General features: G+C 57.4%; 1 protein-coding gene across 1 annotated transcript in view; it reads right to left on the reverse strand.

The window, feature by feature from the left end:
- Nucleotides 1-501: 501 nt before the first annotated feature.
- The window catches only part of MYO7A (myosin VIIA), a 105,260-nt gene continuing 85,355 nt past the window's right edge, over nucleotides 502-20,406 (reverse strand). Inside the window, exons 31-48 of the mRNA XM_059930729.1 lie at nucleotides 20,149-20,319; nucleotides 17,740-17,857; nucleotides 16,858-16,984; nucleotides 15,505-15,674; nucleotides 14,398-14,588; nucleotides 13,579-13,703; nucleotides 12,716-12,873; nucleotides 11,536-11,689; nucleotides 10,200-10,355; nucleotides 9,542-9,647; nucleotides 8,050-8,163; nucleotides 6,873-6,960; nucleotides 6,587-6,693; nucleotides 4,223-4,408; nucleotides 3,723-3,839; nucleotides 2,505-2,588; nucleotides 1,452-1,571; nucleotides 502-1,157 (exon numbers count right to left, since the gene is read on the reverse strand). Coding sequence (XP_059786712.1) covers nucleotides 1,068-1,157; nucleotides 1,452-1,571; nucleotides 2,505-2,588; nucleotides 3,723-3,839; nucleotides 4,223-4,408; nucleotides 6,587-6,693; nucleotides 6,873-6,960; nucleotides 8,050-8,163; nucleotides 9,542-9,647; nucleotides 10,200-10,355; nucleotides 11,536-11,689; nucleotides 12,716-12,873; nucleotides 13,579-13,703; nucleotides 14,398-14,588; nucleotides 15,505-15,674; nucleotides 16,858-16,984; nucleotides 17,740-17,857; nucleotides 20,149-20,319 — 2,382 coding nt within the window. The 3' untranslated portion in view covers nucleotides 502-1,067. The remainder of the gene's footprint in view (nucleotides 1,158-1,451; nucleotides 1,572-2,504; nucleotides 2,589-3,722; nucleotides 3,840-4,222; nucleotides 4,409-6,586; nucleotides 6,694-6,872; nucleotides 6,961-8,049; nucleotides 8,164-9,541; nucleotides 9,648-10,199; nucleotides 10,356-11,535; nucleotides 11,690-12,715; nucleotides 12,874-13,578; nucleotides 13,704-14,397; nucleotides 14,589-15,504; nucleotides 15,675-16,857; nucleotides 16,985-17,739; nucleotides 17,858-20,148; nucleotides 20,320-20,406) is intronic.

A 20,406-nucleotide genomic window follows, 5' to 3' on the forward strand; every position in this document is an offset into this window, starting at 1 on the left:
AGCCACAGCCCAGAAGGATGCCCACCCCCAGATCACACCTTCCCTGTCTGAATCCCCCACCCCCGGACCTGCCCAGGTCATGTCCAAACTTGTATGTTCCATCCTGGTCACAAAGTAATATTTTACAGGCACCCACTGGACGTAAGGATTCATCCCAAGGCAGAATGGTTCCTGAGGTTCTTGGAGGTTTCTTGATGAGCCAAGGAGATGTTTCTGGCAGGATGCAAGGGCCACTCTTGATCCACTGGCCCTAGGTAAGGCCCAGAAGCTGGTCCCCCCTCTGGATCTCCAGCCCATCCACACTTAGGTCACCGCCTCCCAGGGCAGCATCCCCTCAGCCTGCCCCAGGCCCAGCCAGTCCTTTAAGCACCCCCAACCAACCCCCAGACCAGCTTGACCCTGCACGCACAGACCAAGGAGACAGTTCTATAGGCCACTCCCCCAAAGGGCCCTGTCCTAGCCCCACACCCTGCCCCTCCCCCAGCAAAGACACTACAGGGCCAGAAGATGGAACACATGCTTTATGCCTGAGGTGATCAGGGGAGCCTCGAGCAGGGGCTCAGCACTCACTCACACTGTAATATATAAAAGTGGTCCGTCTCCCTCACCCCAGCTGAGGCTCCTGGACTTAGGGGAATTAAGCCAGTCCCTTAGGCTTCAGAACAGTCTTGGTTTGGTTGTTCCCAGCATGAAGAACTAGGTACTCCTCTTGGTTACCTTTCCTGGTGGTGCACAGAAAGTCAAAAGAGGTCACATAGTAGGGCTAGTCTGAGATAAGAACGGCATCCAAGGAGCACAGGGTTTTACAACTGGGAAGGCCACAGCAAGCCAGGAGTAGAACCAACCGGGTGCTTCAGGGGTGGATGGAGGGGAGTTCTGCATCCCGGCGAGGCCGCTGCACCGGAAGGAGGGTCAGAGGCCACGATGGTACGGTCAGTGGTGGCCAGCCGGCCCAGCCTCCCTGCCTCGATGGCAGAGGTCTTCCCCCGGCGGCAGAGGTAGCTGATGGTCCTGAGCCAGCTGCTGCCTGGAGAGCAGGCACAGAGCCAGCACCACCTCCCCGCTGTTCACTTGCCACTCCTGGAGCCCCGCTGTTTGCTCATGGCCGTGAGCATCTGGCTAATATAGGAAGTCAGGAGGTCATCCATCTTGTAGCCCTGGAAACAGCAGCAAGAAGATAGATAAACAGAGCACAGAGTAGGACACGGCCGCCCACTCAGACCCAGAACACAGCTCCCAGGAGACTGCAGTGGACAGAAGCCCAGACAAAGGCAGACCCTGCCCACCCTCTGGACTTAAGTCTCCCCAGCCACACAGCTGAAGGGTTGGATTCATCCAGCCAGACATCTAGGGCTCTAAGCTGTTGCGACCTCACATTAAGGTGCTAATTTGTGGGTCCCTCAATTGAAGCTGCAGGTGAGCCCGCCAGGCCTGGAAGGAAGAGCTCTCACCAGTGACGTCTCACAGAGGAGTTTGCTCCCGCGCACCAGGTTCCCGATGGTGATGTGGAAGTAGGTGTTGCCGCTGCTCCAGTTGGAGATCTTGGTGAACGGGTGAGTGGTCAGGATGTCCTAGGGGAGCAGAGAGTCTGAAGCTGCACGGCCTGGACTGTCTGGCCTCACTCTCCTCAGCTCCAGCCCACAGACACCACCCACAGGAAGGAACCTCAGGCTCTCAGACGAGAAAAGGAGCAAAGAGTAGAGTCCAGCTGTGCCGTGGAGCTGCTGTGGGAAGCAGATGCCTTCCCCCTCCAGGCCTTGGGTGGGGCCAGCTGGTGGGACAACCAAGGAAGCCCGGGAGGCCGTCAGGTGTATGGGGCCCGGAACTGGAAATCTGAGAGCCTGAAGGAACTGAAACTGTGGTCCCAGATGAGATGGTCCAGCAGAGTTGGAGCGGGGAGACAAGACGACAGACACAGACTTGGGGAACACAGTGTGTGGGCTGGGTAGAGAAGAAGCCCAGGGAAGTGCCTGAGAGGGAGACCAAGGGAGATATGAGGAAAACCAGGAAAGTGGGCACATGGAGCCAAGGGGAAGATGGTGGGCATTGCCCCCTTCTCCAACAGCCCCAGTTGTACCCTCCTGTGTCAGTGGTAGGACTTGTCTCCTGGCCCCCTTGGTAGGAACTGCTCAGGCCCACAAACCTGAGCAGCAGTTACCCCACTAGAGCCTCCCACCCTGACCAATGTGGACAGAGAGCATTCTGGAAGGAGGAAGTGGTTGGTAGTATCCAATGACGCTGAAAGGCCAAGCACTAAAGAGTGATTGGATTTAGTACCGAGGGCTTTGTTAGTAACTCAGAGAGCAGTTTTGATGGAGAGATGAGAGGCAAGGAAGTAGACACAGCAAACACGGTCAGCCTCTCAAGATGTGTGGCCAGGTGGGTGGATGAAGCGAGGATGGTGGTGGCCGATAGGGTCTCTTGGGGTTTGAGTCTGGGGGGCCTTTGTTAGAAGTGCAAACAGAGAAGCCCACCCCCGCCTGCTCTTCCCTGTCACTGCTCACCTTGGTTCTGGGATCAATGAGGCTGACCCCATACTTGTTGATGGCAATTAGGAGAATCTCAGGAAAGTTTGGCTCTGTAGTTTGCTAGTTTTAAAAAAAAAAAAAAAGCCAGAGACATCAGGTGGGGAACCCAGAGCAGGAAATATTATAAACAAACATTTGGGGCAGGAGTGAAGCCGCCCCCAGCTGGGCTTAAGTCTCGCTCTCCTGCTGCCTGCTTGATACCAGGGGCGCAGTGGTGCTCGTGGTCCTGCCACGACCTCATGGTTTCTATCAGTACCTCTGCTGGGCCCTCAGAGCTACCCCAAATCCCTTCATGGGTCCCCAACCAGCCCAGCAGCAGTTTCAGCCCTTCTGTCCTGCTTCTCTAGGAGTCCCTGCTATTGCTCTCTCTCAGCCCTAAAGCCTCTCATCTTTAAAAAGCCTCCTTGAACCCTACACCTGCCTCCAGGTGTACCTACCTACCTCTCTCTTCGTTGCACAGCCAGGCTTCTCAAAGGGCCCCCCCCCCCAGTGTGTAGCAAGGCCATTCCCCCCTCTCCATCCTGACGTATCCCCTCACCCCAGCCACTTCACCATCCTCCTGCCTCTGGTCCTGCCCCTCAGATCCATCCCCACCCTGAAGTCAGAGTGGGCTCTGGCCCCATCATCCCTGCACAAAACCCTCCAGGCTGGGCACCACCTGCAGGAGGAACCCTATCCGCCTCTCCTGCTCACCAACCTGCTTCTTACCGCAGCCTGCTCGCCTCACACCCCACGCCCATCCACACTCACCCACTCACACTTCCTGCCCAGGCCTGAGCTCTCGCGCCTCTGGGTCTTTGCTCGTGCCAGGCTGTCTGCCAGGAACCCTCCCCTCAGGGTCTCCCTGGAAAGCTCAACGTTGCCTCCTCCAGGAAGCCTCCTCAGCCTTCGCAGTCTGGTTGGGCCTCCCAGGCTCTGCCACCCCACTGTCACGGTGCAGGTCATCCTGCATTACTCTGGCCTTTGTACACATCTGCCTCCCCTGCCAGGCTGAGATAATGGCCCCTCAGTGTGCCAGGACTAAGCCCAGGGCCCAGTACTTAGCTGAGACACCTAGCTGGGACAAAGCTGAGGGCCATTTCCTTGCCAGGCAGGTGGCAGAGACCACTGCAGTTTCCCGAAGTCATGGGGAGGAGTCTCTGTGCCATCTGGTTCCCCCTCGTCCTCTCTGAGAAGCACCCACCCACAGCATACCTTCACCTCGAAGAAGGCTGAGCCGAAGGTGGGCCACTTGAAGATGAGCTTCAGGAAGGCCAGCTTGGCCTCCTCCTTGGACTTCCCTGCGTGCTTGTTGAAATAGGCGACGATGGACTGTAGGGGGAGGCGGAGGGGGGGGGGGTCAGAGTCCCCTCCCCTGCCGCTCCTGCCCCATCTGCACTGTCGGCAGCTGTCATGGGCCCTGGAGGGCCAGGTATAGGACGGGGGTCCTGGAGGCTATGAAGCCTCCCCACTTATACCAGTTAATGGACTCCTGACAGCCCTTCCCTCCCCAAAGCAAGCAGGCCAAACAGTATCAAAATCCAGTCACCATGGTAACCAGGACAGGGCAAATTACTGCCAAGTGGCCGGCTGAATTTACAGGGACCACAAGAGATACTTCCCTGGGCTGCTGTCCAGCACCTGCCCCCTTGACCCTGGGGTACCCAGAGAACCATTCAGGGGGCCCCAATTCCCACTGTCTCCCCCATGGTCACCCGCTTCCAGTCGTCAGGTGAGATCTGCCGGATGAGGTCCTGGGGCACCAGCTCCCGTAGAAGCTTGGGGATGCTGGGGAAGTAGGACTTGTCCTCCTCAAACTTGGCCCTGTAGATGAGTGCCCCCAGCTGCAGCACTTCCTCCCGCGTGCACTTGTGGTAGCCTCGGAGATACTTGGGCAACTCCTGCCAGAGACAGAGCAGGTCACAGGCAGTGGAGGCACCTGGAGGAAGCGGGCTCCTTCCCTTAAGCACCCCCCACCCCCACCCCCCGCGAGGCCGGGTCTACTGCTTTACCCCACATTGGGCCCACCTGCTTCCCCAACCTCAGCTGACACTGCTCCCCAAGGGGGGAAGGCACAGTACAGGGAAACAGCATTATGCCACACAGATTCAGTGCTTTACAGATTTAAAGCAGAGCCAGGTGTGAAGATCATCTCATTTTCCCCCATAACAGTCCAGTGAGGTGAACAGCCCCATTTCAGAGATGATGAAGAAACTCAGAGGGACCAGCTGGGGTGAGTGACTGTTCCATAACCCTAACCCCCCAGGCCTGTCCTTCCTTGGGAAGAGCCTCTCAGGCTGGCCTCTTCCTGCTGTGTTCCCTTGAGACCCACTGATTTCATCAGCAGCACCAGCCCCATCCCCACCTTGATCTTCCAGACCCAGAACCAGAGTAGCTGAGGATGAGGAGCTGACTGAAAGCAAAGATGACGCCTCTAAAGAAGGGCCAGCACTGCCCACAGGCTCCTGGAACCTTACATCTGTCTTATCCACTATCTGAAGAGTAGGGAAACCAAGGATGGCCTGAGGATACACTGCAGATCAGAAACTATCCACCCACCTTTTCATCTACTCACCCATCCATCTATCCCTCCAGCTATCCACCCGCCCACATTATCTCCCCATCCACCCACCCACCTGCCCACCCATAAGGGTGTACCTACCCACATCAAATTCCCATTAATTCCCCCATTTGTCCATCCATCCATGTACCAATATCCACTCATACATTCATTCACCATTCATCCTTCCACCCAACCATCTAGTGAGTCACCAATTCACCTATGAACCCATCCATCAAGCCAACAAATATTAAGCATCTACTATGGGTCAGGCCCTTTAAGCAACAACATATACCCTCCCTACTCTCATGGAACTTGTAGTCAAGGACAGACATTATTCATCAAACCAATGTGTAATTACAATCTTTGAAGGAATTGTTCTCAGTACTATGAGAGAATATAGCAAGGTGACCCAATCTAGTCTGGGAGGCAGGGAAGACTTCCCTTAAGATAAGATGATTGAATTGACATCTAAAAACTCAGTAGCTGAGAGAAAGAACCAAGGGAGGAGCATTCCAGAAGAGAGACATAACGAAGGCACATCTGAGGATCTGAGAAAATGCAGCTGGCGTGAGCTGAGCAAAGGAGTGTTGGTACAAGGCAATGGGAGGATCATGGTGACCACCACCCTGTGGAGAATGGATTGAAGACAGATGGAGGAGATCAGAGAGAAGGTTATGGGCTTCTTCCAGATGAGAGAAGATGGTGGACCGACCCAAGTTGGTGGAGGTGGTGATGGAGAGACGTGAATGCATTTTCGAGAGATTCAGGATGTAAAGTCATCAGGTGAGTGATTTGGGACATGGGAGAGGTCCACGCTGACTCAGGTTTCTGCCTTGGGGGAGCTGGTAGTTAACGGTGCCACCTGCTAAACGGGCAACATGGGGCAAAGGGGAAAGGGGAGAGGAAGATCCCGGGTTTGAAGGAAGGCGGCCCTTCTGGCTCCCAGGCCAGGGTTCTCTCTACCAGGGCAGCCGCCTTCCCCACCACTGGCGCCCCTCCCAGCATCCTGGTCTGTCTGTCCCACAGAACGGTAAACGGCCACCTCAGAAGAGACCACTGAGTCTGCAGTCATGAAGACCTGGAATCAAACCCCAGTTCCATCAGCCCTGTGATCCTAATTACATCACTTGATCTCTCTGAGTGTTTCTCTGTAAAATGGGAACAACATGCCTCCTTCTTGGGGTTTGTTGGGAGGACAGAATGAGTACAAACTGCCAGACACATAATAGAGGCTCAGCCTGTGAACCACCCTGCTGGCTTCCCGCAGGTGCATGCCTTTGCTGGAAAACGTTTACAGACCCAGGTGTACCAGCAGAATCCCAAATTCAGAGCATAGCCCCTCACCAGGGGAAGGGCCTGAGAGCTCAGCCCGAGGGCTGGAGGGTTGGGAAGGAGAAGGATCTGAGGTCGGGCCGCCTCCGGAGACCCCGGCAGGCATGGCTTCCGGTCCATGCTGTTGCCCTGCCCCTGGCAAGGACAGCAGGCAGCCGTGGCAGAGGGGCTCTGGGCAGCTCACCTGGTAATAGTGGAAGATGGAATCGGCCATGGGGTCCTTCCCTGGCACCGTGGTGGTCCACAGCTTCTTCATGAAGAACACCTGGTAGGTGAGCGAGGGCACGATTCCTGTGGTAGAGGGCAATCGGTCACCCAGAAGATCCCAGCACAGAAGGGTGTCCAGCCCAGCACCAGCCCCGGAGGAAGGCCTAGCTCGGGTCCCACCCAGGTGGGCCTCAGGTATGGCCCCGAGCCAGGACCTGCCGGCCCCAGGCCTCAGATGATCCCAGGACTCAGCCTCACATTACCATCCTTGACGGGCCGTGCTTTCTTTATCCAGTCCGTCAGGTGTCGTACAAAGTCGAAGAAGAAGTCATTCTCAGGGACGCTGATGACCTAGGGACATGGCCATTCTAGTCCACTCATTTTAATTTGAGCAATACTGAGTTTTCTGACCTTCCCACCCAAGGCCTCCCCGGCAGCCCCTTCTCCAGAAGAACTCGCAGCCGGAGCGGGTGTCCGTGTATCAACCCCGTCTTGCCCCGACTGTGCCTGTTCAGTGTGTCTGTCCAGTGACAGTGACTCCCTTCAGTCATTCAGCAAAGAGTCACTGATTGATTGCTGCCCTAGGACCCTGGAAAGAAGGCCGAGAAAGGGGCCCAGGCCCTACTTTGGACATTCTCTGGTATCCGTGTCCTGTGCCTCCCACAGGCTCTAAGCCCCCCTGGGTCCAGGACCTCACTGAGATCACCTCTGGGTCACAGTGTCTGGCACAGGGACAGACATGAAGTGAGGAGACGGGCATGGATGCACCGGGCGCTGGTGGTGAGCGACAGGGGAGCACCTGGCCTGCCTGCAAGGGTCAGGGAGGCCCCCATGGGAAGGGGCTTTCAAGCTGGGCCTGTGACTCCCATGGACATAAATGGGGCGGGGGGGGGGCAATGTGGGGTGAAGGCAGGGGCCTGTGCTTCAGAGTCAGACCTACCTGGATCTGAGTCCCTGCTGTGGGACCCGAGATAAGTCACTTAACACTTCTGAGTCTAGGTTTTGTGGTCTAGTAGGTGGGGATAGTCATCCTCCCTTCAGGGGCTTTTTCAGAGGTGAATTGGCCTCAGCCTGGCAGCTGAGGGACCAGTCAAATCAGCTCCGGAAAGTACACGTGTACTGGGGCAGGGTGAGGAGCCTAGTGTGTCCAGAGCACAGAGCGCTCCCAAGAGGTCTGTGGCCAGGCTGTGCAGCGCCTCAGAGGAGACAGATTTAGGTACAGCTGCTGCATGTAAGGGGGCCATTGCAGGGACGTAAGAAAGAGATGGGCACGATCGGATGCCGTGCGCAAGAGCGCCTCTTCCTCTCCCCGTCCCTCCTTCTCTCTCTGTCCCCAGCCCCGCTGCCCCGTGAGCTCCCAGGGCGCCAGCAAATTTCCCATGAGACAGACCAAGAGCAGGCAGATAAGCAATCAGTGACCCCCCCCCCCCCACAACCCACCTTATCTGCAATTTTGACAAAGAGGCTGAATCCCTCGGAGGACTTGAGGAGCAGCCGGGTGGCGATGTTCTGGCAGAAGTCCCTGGCCTTAGTGCTGGACTCCACCTCGAAGGCCTGGGGGAAGGGGTGGCGGGGAGCACTTGCTTGGCTCTGGCAGGGCCTCTCCCAGGGCCTCTCACATCCCCGTGGCCGTGCCTGCAGCTAGACGGAGCCCCCTCCCATGCAAGACACCCTCCTTCTGAGGGGGGGCTTCCCCAGAGCTGGGCACCATGCTTAAGAAAAGGAAGAAGTATAAAACCTACTATGTATAAAATAAATAAACTACAAGGATATACTGCACAACACAGGGAATATAGCCAATATTTTATAATAATTATAAGTGGAATACCACCTTTAAAAATTGTGAATCACTGTGTTGTACAGCTGACACTCATACTGTACATCAACTAAACTTCAATTAAAAATAAATTTTTTTTAAAAAAGAAAAAGCAACTCCTGTCTGGGTCTTCCCAGATCGTGCCCTTCCCAACCCTTCAAGGGGGACTAAGCCTTGGCCTCCAGGGTCCTGGGCCCAGCTGTACAAGCATGAGTGATGGCAGAGGCCAAGGGAGCACAGAAGGGACAGGGTGATTGGAAGGAGAGAAACCGGAGGAAGGAGAAAGCAAACTCCAGAAAGGGTGAGGAGTCAAGAGCCGGGACGCAGCCCAGACTGGGGCTGAGAGGGATAGGAGAGTCTGGGGAAGCTTAGATGAGGGAGGAGAGCGATTTGGGGGGTGGGGAGATGCTCCATGTAACCTTCCACAGGGGACAGGAAAAGATTTTAGGAAGTTTTTCTGTCCTTGTGACTAGAATCCTATAGCGGTATTTCTGAGTCTCTAGTCTCTAGACAAGTTTTTAAACTGCTTTTCAAACCGGAAGTTTCAATGTTGGTCTTGTTTATCTGAATGAGATGCTCTGCTGGGATGGAGCAGGGGGTGTAGATCAGGAGCCAGCCTGACCAAATGGGCATGACAAGAAGATATATAGGACTTTTGCCCAGGGGACCACGGTGGAGGGGACTCACAGGTCAGGTGAGAAGGAAGGAAGGGATAGTCTGCAGGAGAGTGGGCTCAGGGCAATGGGGGAGGTCTCGGGCTGCGGAGCAGGCAGGCCTGTGCCCAGGAACAGAGCTGGCATCAGGGAGATGACATCAACACAGAGCTCAGCTCAGAGGGAGAAAGCACGTTTCTCCAAAGCAGAAGCTCCTCAGAGAGAGGGAGAGGTGACCTTCTCAAGGAAGCTGATCAAGGAAGTGAGAGGCTGAACCAGGAACCCAAGGGCTCCTGACCCGAGGAGTCTATGGCCTCTTGACTGAGCCCCGACTCCACTGAGGGGCAGGAGGATGGGGGCAAAGGTGGGGGTGGTGGGGAAGGGACATCAGGGCTGCCCCGTGTCCCCGAGGGAGCCTGGTCCTTCAGGGGCACCCACAGACCAAGAAGCCAGAGTCCCTCACCTCGTCTGTGTCATCGGGAAAGTAGACCTTGTGGAAAATCTGGGTGGTTTTGTGCTGGATGGCCTCCACCTCCACCAGGTGCGGGGGGTACTTCCGGGACCCGTTTCTGAAAACCAGGGGAGGGGGAGGGGAAAGGGGGTCAAGTCAGGAGGCAGCAGATTCCTGGGGCCATGGGGAGCAGAGAGCAGAGGGAACTTTGGAGACAGGCAAACCCCAGTCCTAATCCCCATCCACCACTTCCTACCAGGTGACAAACTCTCAAGCCTCTAGTTCCTCATCTGTAAAATGAGATGATAATGGTACCCACCAAATAGGGATGTGGAGGGGACCGAATGAAGCAAAGGGTACACGTGGGCTTTGCAGAGTACGGAGTGCGGCCCAGGTGCCTGCCTCCCCAGCAGACTTGAGGGTATGAGAAAATAGCTTTCTGAGCAACCAGACTCTCAAACTGTCCAGAATGGGTACTGGGCACTGCCACCTTTGTCTACCTGGCAGCTGTGGGACCCCGAAGATGGGTCCCAACCCCAAAGATGGGTCAGGACCTCAGCATCCCCAAGGGACTCGTCTCGCAAGCCAGGTTGGCCGGAAGCCCATCCCAGTGCCTGCCGCCACGCACTATGCCCACTGCCCCCTCTGCCCCTTGCAGCCCCTGCTGTACCTCAGGGCTTTCTGGAGCCGCTGCAGGCAGTCGATGGCGAGTGGGCAGGGCTTGCGGGACTGCAGGAAGCGCTGCACATGCGGCAGGAGGATGTTGCTGGGCGGGAAGAGCCCTGTGCACAGCCAGAGCAGCTCCCAGCCCCGCTCCTCACTATACCTGCAGGAAGACGTGTGGTGTCCAGCAGGGCCACCGCGGGCCAATACGCCTCAGCTGCTCACCACGGCAGCACATGCCTGCCCTCATCCCCACCCCTGTCTGAGGACCCACACGGACCCACCCCCCTGACAGCCTGATCCCATTAGTGCTACTCAAAGTCCGGTCTGCCAACCCCACCCCAGGCCGCACACTTACTAGTCAGGTGGAGGTAAGGTGCTTGTGTCAGAATAAAAATCAGCTGTGTCACCAAGCACTCTGGCTAAGATTTTTTTTTTTCTTAGAAAGACTTTCCTATGATGGAAGCAGCTCTTTAACTCGTCTATTATTTGAGTAGCACTACGTTAGACCAGCCCCAGGACTCCCTCAGGCACTACTCTGAGCTCCTTCGGTCTGGCAGGAGGGAAGCCTGGAGGGCTTCTAGGAGGAGGTGGCATTTGATTTAGACTTTGAAGACTGAGGCAAATTCTGATATGCAAAGGAGAGGACAGGTTTTCCTGGCTGTGGGCACAGAATGTGCGAAAAGATCTGATGTATGGTCCAATGGTGGACTTGTATAAGAGATGTAGAGAGTGACAAAGCTGGGGAGGGAGTTGGAAGTCTGGGAATAAAGGGAGAGGAGGGTGGGGCTTCTCTCAGGCTCTGAGATGAGCATGTGCCTGACTTCCCCCTTCTGCCGTGGTCTGGGCCATCAGGGCGGTGGTGACACCCTCTGGGGTCCAACACCCCCAGCCCATGAGAATTTTTAGCCAGAGCTTCTGACTGACAGCCAGCTCAGCCTGAGCCAGGGATGGGACAACTGCTCATGAGATGCACCTGTGGGCAGACAATGGCATCTGGGCTAGGGAGGGGTATCCAGAGGAGGCTCAGGCAGAGAGCAGCGGGAAATTAGGAGGAGCTGGGGCTGTTCAGCTTGGGGGGAGGACAGACTCTGAGGGCACAGCCACCAGCTCTTGGTTCTTGACCCTCTTCCTTGGGCCTTGAGGGAGAGCTAGGACATGAGGGGGCCTGAGGACAGCTTCCTGCTCTGAGTGAAGAAGGACTGTTCCCAGGCAGAGCCAGCTGCTGCCTCGGCAGGGAGTGAGCTCCCCGTCACAGTGGGTGGAGGACCTTTACGATTACCTTCAGCTGTTAGCACTAGGGGTGGGGGCCTGCCCCTCACCCTCCCACCCTCCCGGCTTACCTGATGTGGTTGTCGGTCAGCTGCTTCAGGATCTGCACGTACACCTCGTCCTTGAGGGGCTCAGCCTTCAGGGCACCCTCGAAGATCTGGTCTGTGAGCTCATTGACGGAGCGCATCCTCTTGGATGGGTAGTCACCCATGTACTTGAGCACGGGTGGGGAGCTGTCAAGGAAGGCTGTGGCCAACTGGGGAACAATGGCCCGGGAGGCAGGCGGCCACACTCTCCAACAGGGTCTGCCACCCCTGATCATGTGGCCCTGGGCCTCAGGCTACTCACCCAGGAAATGGGCATAATCTGCCCACACTGCTCTCCATGCCCACTGCCTGCCCTCTCTCCTCAACTCCTCTGGCCACCTCCTCACTGGCCATCCTGCTCCAGGCCCCAACCCCACTACCAGAGTCCTCACAGCAACCAGAATAAACTTTCCAAATCACAAATCTAACCATGCCACCCCCTGCCCCAGTGGCTCCCCATGGCTGCACCGCAGGACACAGTCCAAGCTTCTTAACAGGCCTTGGGAAACTTTCATCCATCAGCCCACATCTTGGGATTCCCTTCTTGAACTCTAGCCTCTGGCTGTGCTGAGTTAATTTCTGCCCTTGAAACAGCCCTGCTCTGTTTTGCCTCGGGGCCTTTATACATGCTGCTCCCTCTGTCAAGAACATTCCCCACCCATCTCCCCTTTGACTGGCCAAGGCCTACCCAGTCTCCAGCCTAGATATCATTTCCTCCAGGAAGTCCTCCCTGCCCTCCTCCAAGGCCAAGTCAGGTCAATGTGCTGTCGCGTCCCATCACAGCACTGACCCCGATCAGCACATCTCCACTCTCAACCATGAGCACCATGAGGCTAGGTCCTGGGTCTGCTCACCGCCGTGTCTCCACACCTGGCCCACCACATGGCACGATATACATCTGTCAACCAAATGACAGGGTGCGAGGAGACAACGGGTGAGGCAGCCCCCTGCACGCTGTAAGGTGCCGGGCACACGGAGGGAGCCGCTCCATCAGCATCCCCCCACGTCTGCCCAGGCCCCAGCTGGGCCCCTCAGAAGGAAGCAAGTGTCTAGACGAAAACCCTAGAGGCCAGGCCCCGCCCAGCCCTCCCCTGCCCTAGGCGCCCCCTCCCCGTGGCCCCTGCCTGACCCTCCGTGTCCCCCCCCACCCCGAGGGTGCGGATATCGATGAAGGCCATGCAGGCCTCCTGCGAGAGCTCCTCGCTGCCCAGGATCTTCTTCAGCAACGCCTGCTTGAGCGGCTCCCGCGTGTGGCTCCACAGCCGGTCCTTGCCGCGGGTCTTGGACACCATCACGCGGCTCAGCGTGTGCTTGGGTGGGGGCCTGCACAGCACGGGACGGTCCGCACTGACGGCCAGGTTGCGAGACTCCAGCCCCATCCCGCCCCGTGTAGGAAGCAGAGCGCAGGACACCGGCTTCCCTGCTGCGCCGCGTGACCTGGGATGAGTCACCAGCCCTGCCCGGGCCTTACTTTCTCAGCTGACAGATGGAGATACTAACAAGGCTGGCTGTGCCCCGGCAGCCCTGCCCGCCTCCCCGGCCTGCTCGCCCCTGCTTCTCTCTGCTCGCTCTGCTCCAGCTGTGGCGCTCCTCCACCTGGCTCACCCCCCCACCCCACCCCCAGCTTAGCTGAGACACCACTTCCTCCACGAAGCCTCCTCGCCTCCATCCCCACCCCGACCCAGCATCTCCATCACAACACTGGGCGCAAAGAATAACAGCCGCCTGGTCTCATGCCTGTCTCCCCACCAGGACTGTGAGTCGGTGAGGCAGGTACAGCCTTGAGTCAGGAGTGCCCAGGACTCCACCTGGGGTGGGCGCAGTCACAGTAGCTTAAACGAAGGAAGGATAAGATGACACAACATGAGAAGCGTCATCTCGACGGACTGAAAGTGCCCTCTGGTTCCCTCTGACCCGGGCCCTGCTCACAGACGGGGACACCACAAAGCAAGCCCACCACGCAGCCCACAGGGTAGCAGGAGCCTGCAGCTCCCCGTCCTGGGGCCCTCTCTCCCCTTCCCCCGTCACCTGAAGTAGTCGTAGGAAAATTCCTCCAGCGTGTAGGGCTTGGCGCGCACCTCAGGCTCTGCCGTTCGCAGCTGCAAGAGCCGGATAACGTCCTGCCTCTGGTCGGGGGTCATGGTGACCAGGGCCTAGAGACCGAGAGACAGGGAGCTGAGGTCAGGTGCCCCTGGATCTCCACCCCGGGCCCCTGGATCAACATGGTAAAGCCCAGAGCCTTCTTAAGTGGGTCTGGGGGTGGACCCTGTGCCCCATTCTGACCCTGGGAACACCTTTCCTCCTGGGGGATCTCTGACATTACCACTGCCTCCATCATGCTGGCTTTAAGACCCTTCCCTTGGTGCCCTGTGTCTGAACCAGGTTGGGTCAGTCAGAAAGCCTGGACAAGGCAGCGGATGCAGTGTGAGAACTGCCCCGTCAACAGAGCCTGGCTCAGGAGCTGCCTGGAAAGCTGGGCTCCGAGTCCTCAGTGCTGGCTCAAGGGGCTCCAGAGGAAGCAGGGCCTCACTTCCCAGCTCTGCCCTCACTGCCTTTCTGGACAGTGCAAGCCCCTACCCCTGCCCCCATCCCCTAGGCCACTCTTCTCTGATCCCCTGCCCCTGGGCAGTTCCTCATCTGATGCAATTTCTAGGTCCCTCTCCACCTGGCATACATTTGATAGTTGCCCCCAACTTTCAGTTTATGGTCCCATAAGACCCCCAGATCATCTTCACAGAAGCAGCAAAGCATGAATCTACTGTAATCCCTCACTCCATTTTATGTGGGAAGAAGACAAGGAGGGGCCAGGGGAGCCTCCCATGCACCTGCCACCCCCGGGCCACATACCACAATCTCCCGCGGTGGCATGGTGACAGTGGGCATGACATACACGCAGTCGGTGGGGAAGTCCCCACGCTGCTTGGTCCTCTCATTGATGCCATTGGCCCAGCCTGAGTTCATGACCTGCTCTCCTGTGTCATGGTCCAGGATGATGAGGTCCCCCTTGGCAAAGCTGAGGAAGCCTGACTCCTCGCCCGCTGGAAGGCATGGGTGAGCAGGGCCACATGGGGGCAGAGAGAGAGGCTGGGTTGGAACACCTCTCTTTGGGTTGATGACCTGTAAGCCTCTCCTCCCCACTGGAACTGAGGCCCTGTCCCATATCTGCTCAGCAGCCGCTCTGCCTCTACCCTGCACAACCCCCCACACAGACAGCCATCGGAGGGGGCCATTTCCCTGCTCAGAAGCCTTCCGTGGCTCCCCACTGCCCTAAAAGGAATCCCACACTTCTCGACACGCTCACAGGCCTGTTGTTGGCAGATGGCCTTCCTGACTTCTTCTGCCTCACTTTTTGCCCCTCCCGCCTCATCTCGCCCATTCCAGCCGAAACAAACTACCCGCAGTTCCCAGACACACCTGCTCTCTCCAGCCTCTGCTCGGTTCTCCTCTCTGCCCCAAACGTTCTGCTCACACATACGTCCTCCCCGAACCCCAGGCTCCCACAGCCTCTGGGCTTCCCGGGTCACTGCACTATCACAGGGATGGTCACTGTCTGCTCCCACCCCCTCCCCACTGAGGGCAGGGCTGGGTTCATTTCGTCTCTTTCTCACGCTCTGCTCAGGACCTCAAAGGCCCGGGGATGCACAGTCCATAGTTGTTACCACTGTCATCATTTGAAGATGGTGGGTATTGGGGGAACACTGAGGAGGAACCCCTGATCTCATCTGGAGAAGGTGGCAAGTAATAGGTATTTAAGACCAGGGGGAGGAAGGTTCCCCACAGGGCACAGATCGAAGGCACAGGGTTGAGCTATTCGGTCCAGCTGGAACCAAGGGTGTCTGGGGAAGACTGGGTAACAGGCTCTAGTGATCTTGAACGCCAGGCCAAGGCCAGGGCACGTGATCTGCCTAACACCCTGACCCCGGGGACTGGCAGCTCGTGCCAGGAGCCACTCACCAGGGCTGGGGTTGTCCTGCAGGGCCACCACATACTTAGACCTCTTTCGGAGCCCCTCCAGGAAGGTGACCACCAGGTCACGGATGTCCTCAGCATTGCTGGAGGTGAAGGTGTACTCATCCCCCTTGATGGTGGCCAGCGTAAAGCTGGGGGCTACCAGTTTCGCTCCCCTGCAGGACCAACACGGAGAACAGGGCCCTGTCGGGGTCAGTCCTGCCCAGCCCGAGTGAGATGCAGCACAGCCCAGGTCAGAGCAGCCCAGCGAGAGCGAGACACGGCACTCCCTGAAGGAGACCAAGGCCAGCCCAGTCAGATGTGGCCCAGCCAGAAAGAGGCCGGCCCAGCCAGGGTGAGACGGGGCCAGGCAGCCACAGCTCAGCCTGGGTGAGACGGGGCCAGGCCAGAGTCACACATGGTCCTGGGAGGCCTGCAGGGGGAGCTCACTTCCCCTTTGTTGTCTAATTCCTACTCACCCTTTAAGGCTCAGCCTAGAAACCACTGCCTCCAGGAAGCCCTCCCTGCCCTCCCACAGCCCTCAGCACACTGGCCCCTACTTTAAAATGGCTTATTCGATGTCCATCTCCCCTCCCAAGTGAAGCTGCAAGAGGACAAGGACTATCTTGTCACCACTGCATCCCATGTGCCTGGTCAGAGCTGGACGTGACCCAACCCTGGCCCACATCGGACACAGCCCAGAGACACTCCTACAAGCCCCAGATGGGGGGAGGAGGCACTGCTGGGAACGCCAGTCCATTCCAGGACCCACTCCCAACGTTGCTCCCATGTGCACTGCACTTCTCAGTTTGCAAAGAGCTCTCCCATCGATTATTGTGTGTATTCCTCACCACTGTATTGAAGGAAAGTTAAGACCTCCATTTTAGAGATGAGGACATGGAGGTGAGTCCCACACAGGGCCCTGAATCTCAGGCCAGCTTTTTGTACACGCTCGACCGTCCCTGACTGTCCTAACCACCCATGCCCATCTCAGAACAGCCACGAATGTGCTGTAAATACCCGCCCCCCCCCACCCTATTGGGAGGAAGGTGCCTGAGGGGTCTGCAGGGTGCAGCACATGCTGCTCAGTCACATGTGACCAGGACAGGCCACTGCGTGTCTCTGCACCTTGGGGATGTTCTCTGTGAGGTTTCCTTCAAAGGTCCCCACGACCGCAGAAAAGCCCCGGGAGCTCTCTCCTCCCCCGTGTGTCTGCCTGTGTCTCCATCTGCCCCTCCTGACTTCAGAAAGTGCTGAATCAGGACCCTGGGTTTGAGTCCCATCCCTGCCACTGGTCTTCATGCGGCTTTGGACAAGTCCCCGCCCTGCACGAAAGCGGGGAGTGGGGGTTGGACTAACCTACTGCTGGACACGGCCATGATCTCGGGGAAGGACAGCTCCAGAAGCACCTGCTCCTGCTCATCCACGAAGTAGACGCCCGTCCAGTTGACGGCCACAATGACGTCGTTCTTAGGGAGGCTGGGGCCTGGGGCAGAGACAGAGGCACTGAGAGGGCACCTGCCCACTGCTGGACCCAGCCCTTCTCGATCCTCATAACCACCAGGGAGGTGGCCAGGGTGGGGTATATTGATGTCCATTTTACAGATGGGGAAACTGAGGCTCGGAGAACACAACCTCCCTACAAGCCAAAACCCCAGGTGCGGTGGGAAGGGAGTGCTGGATTAAGGAACTGGGTTGGAGCTGCATCCCTGCCACTGGTCTGTGCAGCTTGGGACAAGTCCCTGCCCTGCGGTATGGTGGGATACGGGGAGGAGTCAGACAAACTGAGCCCCAACGTTCCCTCGAACCTGATATTTGGTGGTTCTGTGAAGCCACCACCAGCACAGGGCCTGGCATGGAGCAGGTGCCTGGTACCAGTGGCCCGAGGTTGGCTAAGCAAGTGGCCTGTGCAGGTTTGTCGGCTGCATCTACTCTCAGCTTCACGGGTTCGGCCCAGCCGGTGCTCTGGGCCACCCTCTTCTGTACACAGTAGGTGCTTTAATGATCACAATACTCAGTCAATTGTTCGACCCAGTGTGTTGCTGAGTACCTACTATGTGCCACGGAGCCCTACTGGGCTGCAGGGAGGCAGGACCCACTTAGCACATTGACTTGGAGGCCAAGCAGCCCTGCGGGCAGGAGGCTGGCTGACTGGGGAGTCTGGCTCAGGCCATTCCACTCCCTCTGCCACAGACCAGAGCCATCGAGGGAGGGACGGGAGGCAGGTGGGCTGAGGGGTACCTGAGAACTTGTAGGCTTCGTAAAACCTGGAGAAGAGCAAGGGCCACTTGAAGCGGGCATAGTTGACCACGTCCTCTTTGACCTTCTGGGCATCAGTTCTCCTCTGGGCATAAATCCCCTGGAGGGGCACAGACAGGGACGGGACAAAAGACTTGGCACAAGCTCTGTCTGGAAATCAAATGTCCCGGTCCCCAAGTCAGAAGTGGGCCCCAGGCCACCATGTCCTCGTGTACACCATGGCCTCACCCCACCCCCCCAGCCCACAGCCTCCCCGTCACTCCATCTCCCTCTGATTCCATCAACAGCAGTGAGCACTTGCTAGAGAAACATGGGTCCCCCTCAGGGAGCTCCCGATTCAGCAGAGTGACAAGAAAGCCCACAATCCCAGCCGGCGCATGTGCAAGGCACAAGGGCAGGGATCAGGGAAGGCGTTTGGGGAACAGGAACATGGGTGGCTAAGGACGGGGCCGGGGGGGTGCCAGGCCTGACCAAGAAGAGGGAGTGGGAAACCAGTGAGTAGGAGCCAGGGCACCGAGAACCATGGGCGAGGCCACCACTGCGAGGCCGGTCTTTTAGTGGAAACTGACAGGTGAACTTGGGAGTTAGAAAGATTGCAGGGTAGAGAAGGTTGGAGCCTGGAGTGGGCAAGCAGCTGGGGGAAGAATGCAATGCTCCTGGCAAGAAATTAATGCACCGATGTTTTATTATCTAAAAATCTGCCGAGCTTTAATAAGAACTTGGTGGTATTGGAGTAGAATTGGAGGGATCAGAATGAACTCATGGTTTTTATCATCTATGAACACAAACATAGATGAAGACATGTGTGTGTGCCAGCCCCTGTGCTGTCACATTTCCATGCACAAAGAGGGCCCGGAAGCAGTGCCATCCCAAGAGCTGTGAGTATTCAGGGATAAGGGGCTCAGCATCTCCAACCTAATCTCAAATGGCTCAGAAAAAATAATAACATGTATGTGTGCAGAGAAAATAAAAGCAAATGTGGGACAATGTTAACAACTGGTGAGTCTAGGTGAAGTGTATACTGTACACAGCAGACCTAGCTTTTTAACTTGCAACTTTTTCGTAAGTTTGAAATTATTTCAAAATAAAATGTTTTTACCCCTCTGACCCTAATAATCATGCTAATTCGGACCTGTCCACTCTACAGGAGGCCTGGGCCAGGGCTCTGGGACGCACAGGCCAGGGCACTACAGTCCAGCGGGGAGACCCACGAGCTCGGTCATGGGCTCTGAGACGGCAGAGGGCACATCTGTTGTACTCGCAGCTGTGTCTCCAGGGCCTGGTGCAGTGCCCAGCACATGGCAAGCACCCAAAACAAAGGGAATTCATGAATGATGGCACCCAACCCAGAACATGCCAGGTGCCACATGCACATTGGCAGCGGACACCGAGGACCCAGGGAAGGCAAAGGAGTGGAGGTGGGGATGGAGGCTGGAGCTGTTGGGAGATGGAATGGATGGGCTTCAGCAGCTAACCAAGTGTGTGGGGTGAGGGAGAGGAGGTGGCTAAGGACAGAAAGAGTGGGGGAGGGAGAACATGCATCTCTTCTGGAGGGGGCTGAGGACAGGGAGGTCCTCGGGGGTGAGCCAGGCCTAGAAGCACAGGGGGTGCAGGGAGCATTCGGGTACAGGTGGAGACTTGTGGGCAGCTCAAGGGAAGGCAAAGAGCTCAGGGGGAGACACATGGGGCTCCTGGGTTAGGGAAGAGGCCACATGGCATAGGGGTTGAGACACACTGATCCTGGAGCCCTTGGCAACTTGTGTGCAAAGAGGATTCTGCTCTTATACAACCAGGACCTGGAGATGGGGAGGCCCGTGGGTCCCCTCCAGCAGCCAGGGTCCCGCACCCCCACCAGGGCACCCCTGCTCTACTTGGGGCAGGTCTCTTAGCTTAGAAGGGAGCTACTCAGGGCTGGTTATGGGCCTGGGGCCTCAAACAAGAGGCAGAGGGGGCCAGTACCTCAAATTCCCCAGGCAGGAAGTTGGGCCAGAGCTCTTTTAGGGGAAAGGAGGTGCACTTCCTAGAAGCTCCTCCAGCAGGCACCAACTCTCCTGAGCTGCAGCACTAATAAGCATTGGTGGGAGGCCAGGAGCTGGGACCCCCAGTGCCCATGGACCCATGGTTTCCCTCATGAGGCCATGGGGCTAGATTTGATCCATCTCTGTGTCCCTGGCACCCAGTGTAGAGTAGAGGGCAGAAAACACAAGTGAACTGATATCCATGGTGGAGAAAGGCTGCTGGGAGCCAGGAGGTCAAGGGTGCCATCCTGTCCTCCCAGCCCCATGGACAGACAGATGTCAGGTAAGGGCTGTGACCTCTTTGATTTCTCAGGTCCTTACCCTTCATCCAGGTCATCAGAAAGCCCCTTCTTCAAAACCCCAGCCCTCTGACCTTCTTGTGGGCAGCAATGGCCAGCTGGGCCCACTTCTCCAGCGTCCTCAGGGGCGTGATCTCGCGGTCAGGGATGTACGTGGGCACGAGGTTCAGCAGGCGCTCCAGGATCATCTCGGAGCCATAGTCCACAAAGTACTGCTGGGAGGCCAGCTCGGCCAAGTCATCCTCCTAGGTGCGGGGAGATCTCATTCACACACGCTCTGGGAAGCCATTCCGGGCCACCAAAGCCCCTAGGCCCTGCATCCCGTAGCTTTC

The sequence above is a fragment of the Balaenoptera ricei genome, chromosome 8, assembly GCF_028023285.1.
Source record: "Balaenoptera ricei isolate mBalRic1 chromosome 8, mBalRic1.hap2, whole genome shotgun sequence".
NCBI classification, from domain to species: Eukaryota; Metazoa; Chordata; class Mammalia; order Artiodactyla; family Balaenopteridae; genus Balaenoptera; species Balaenoptera ricei.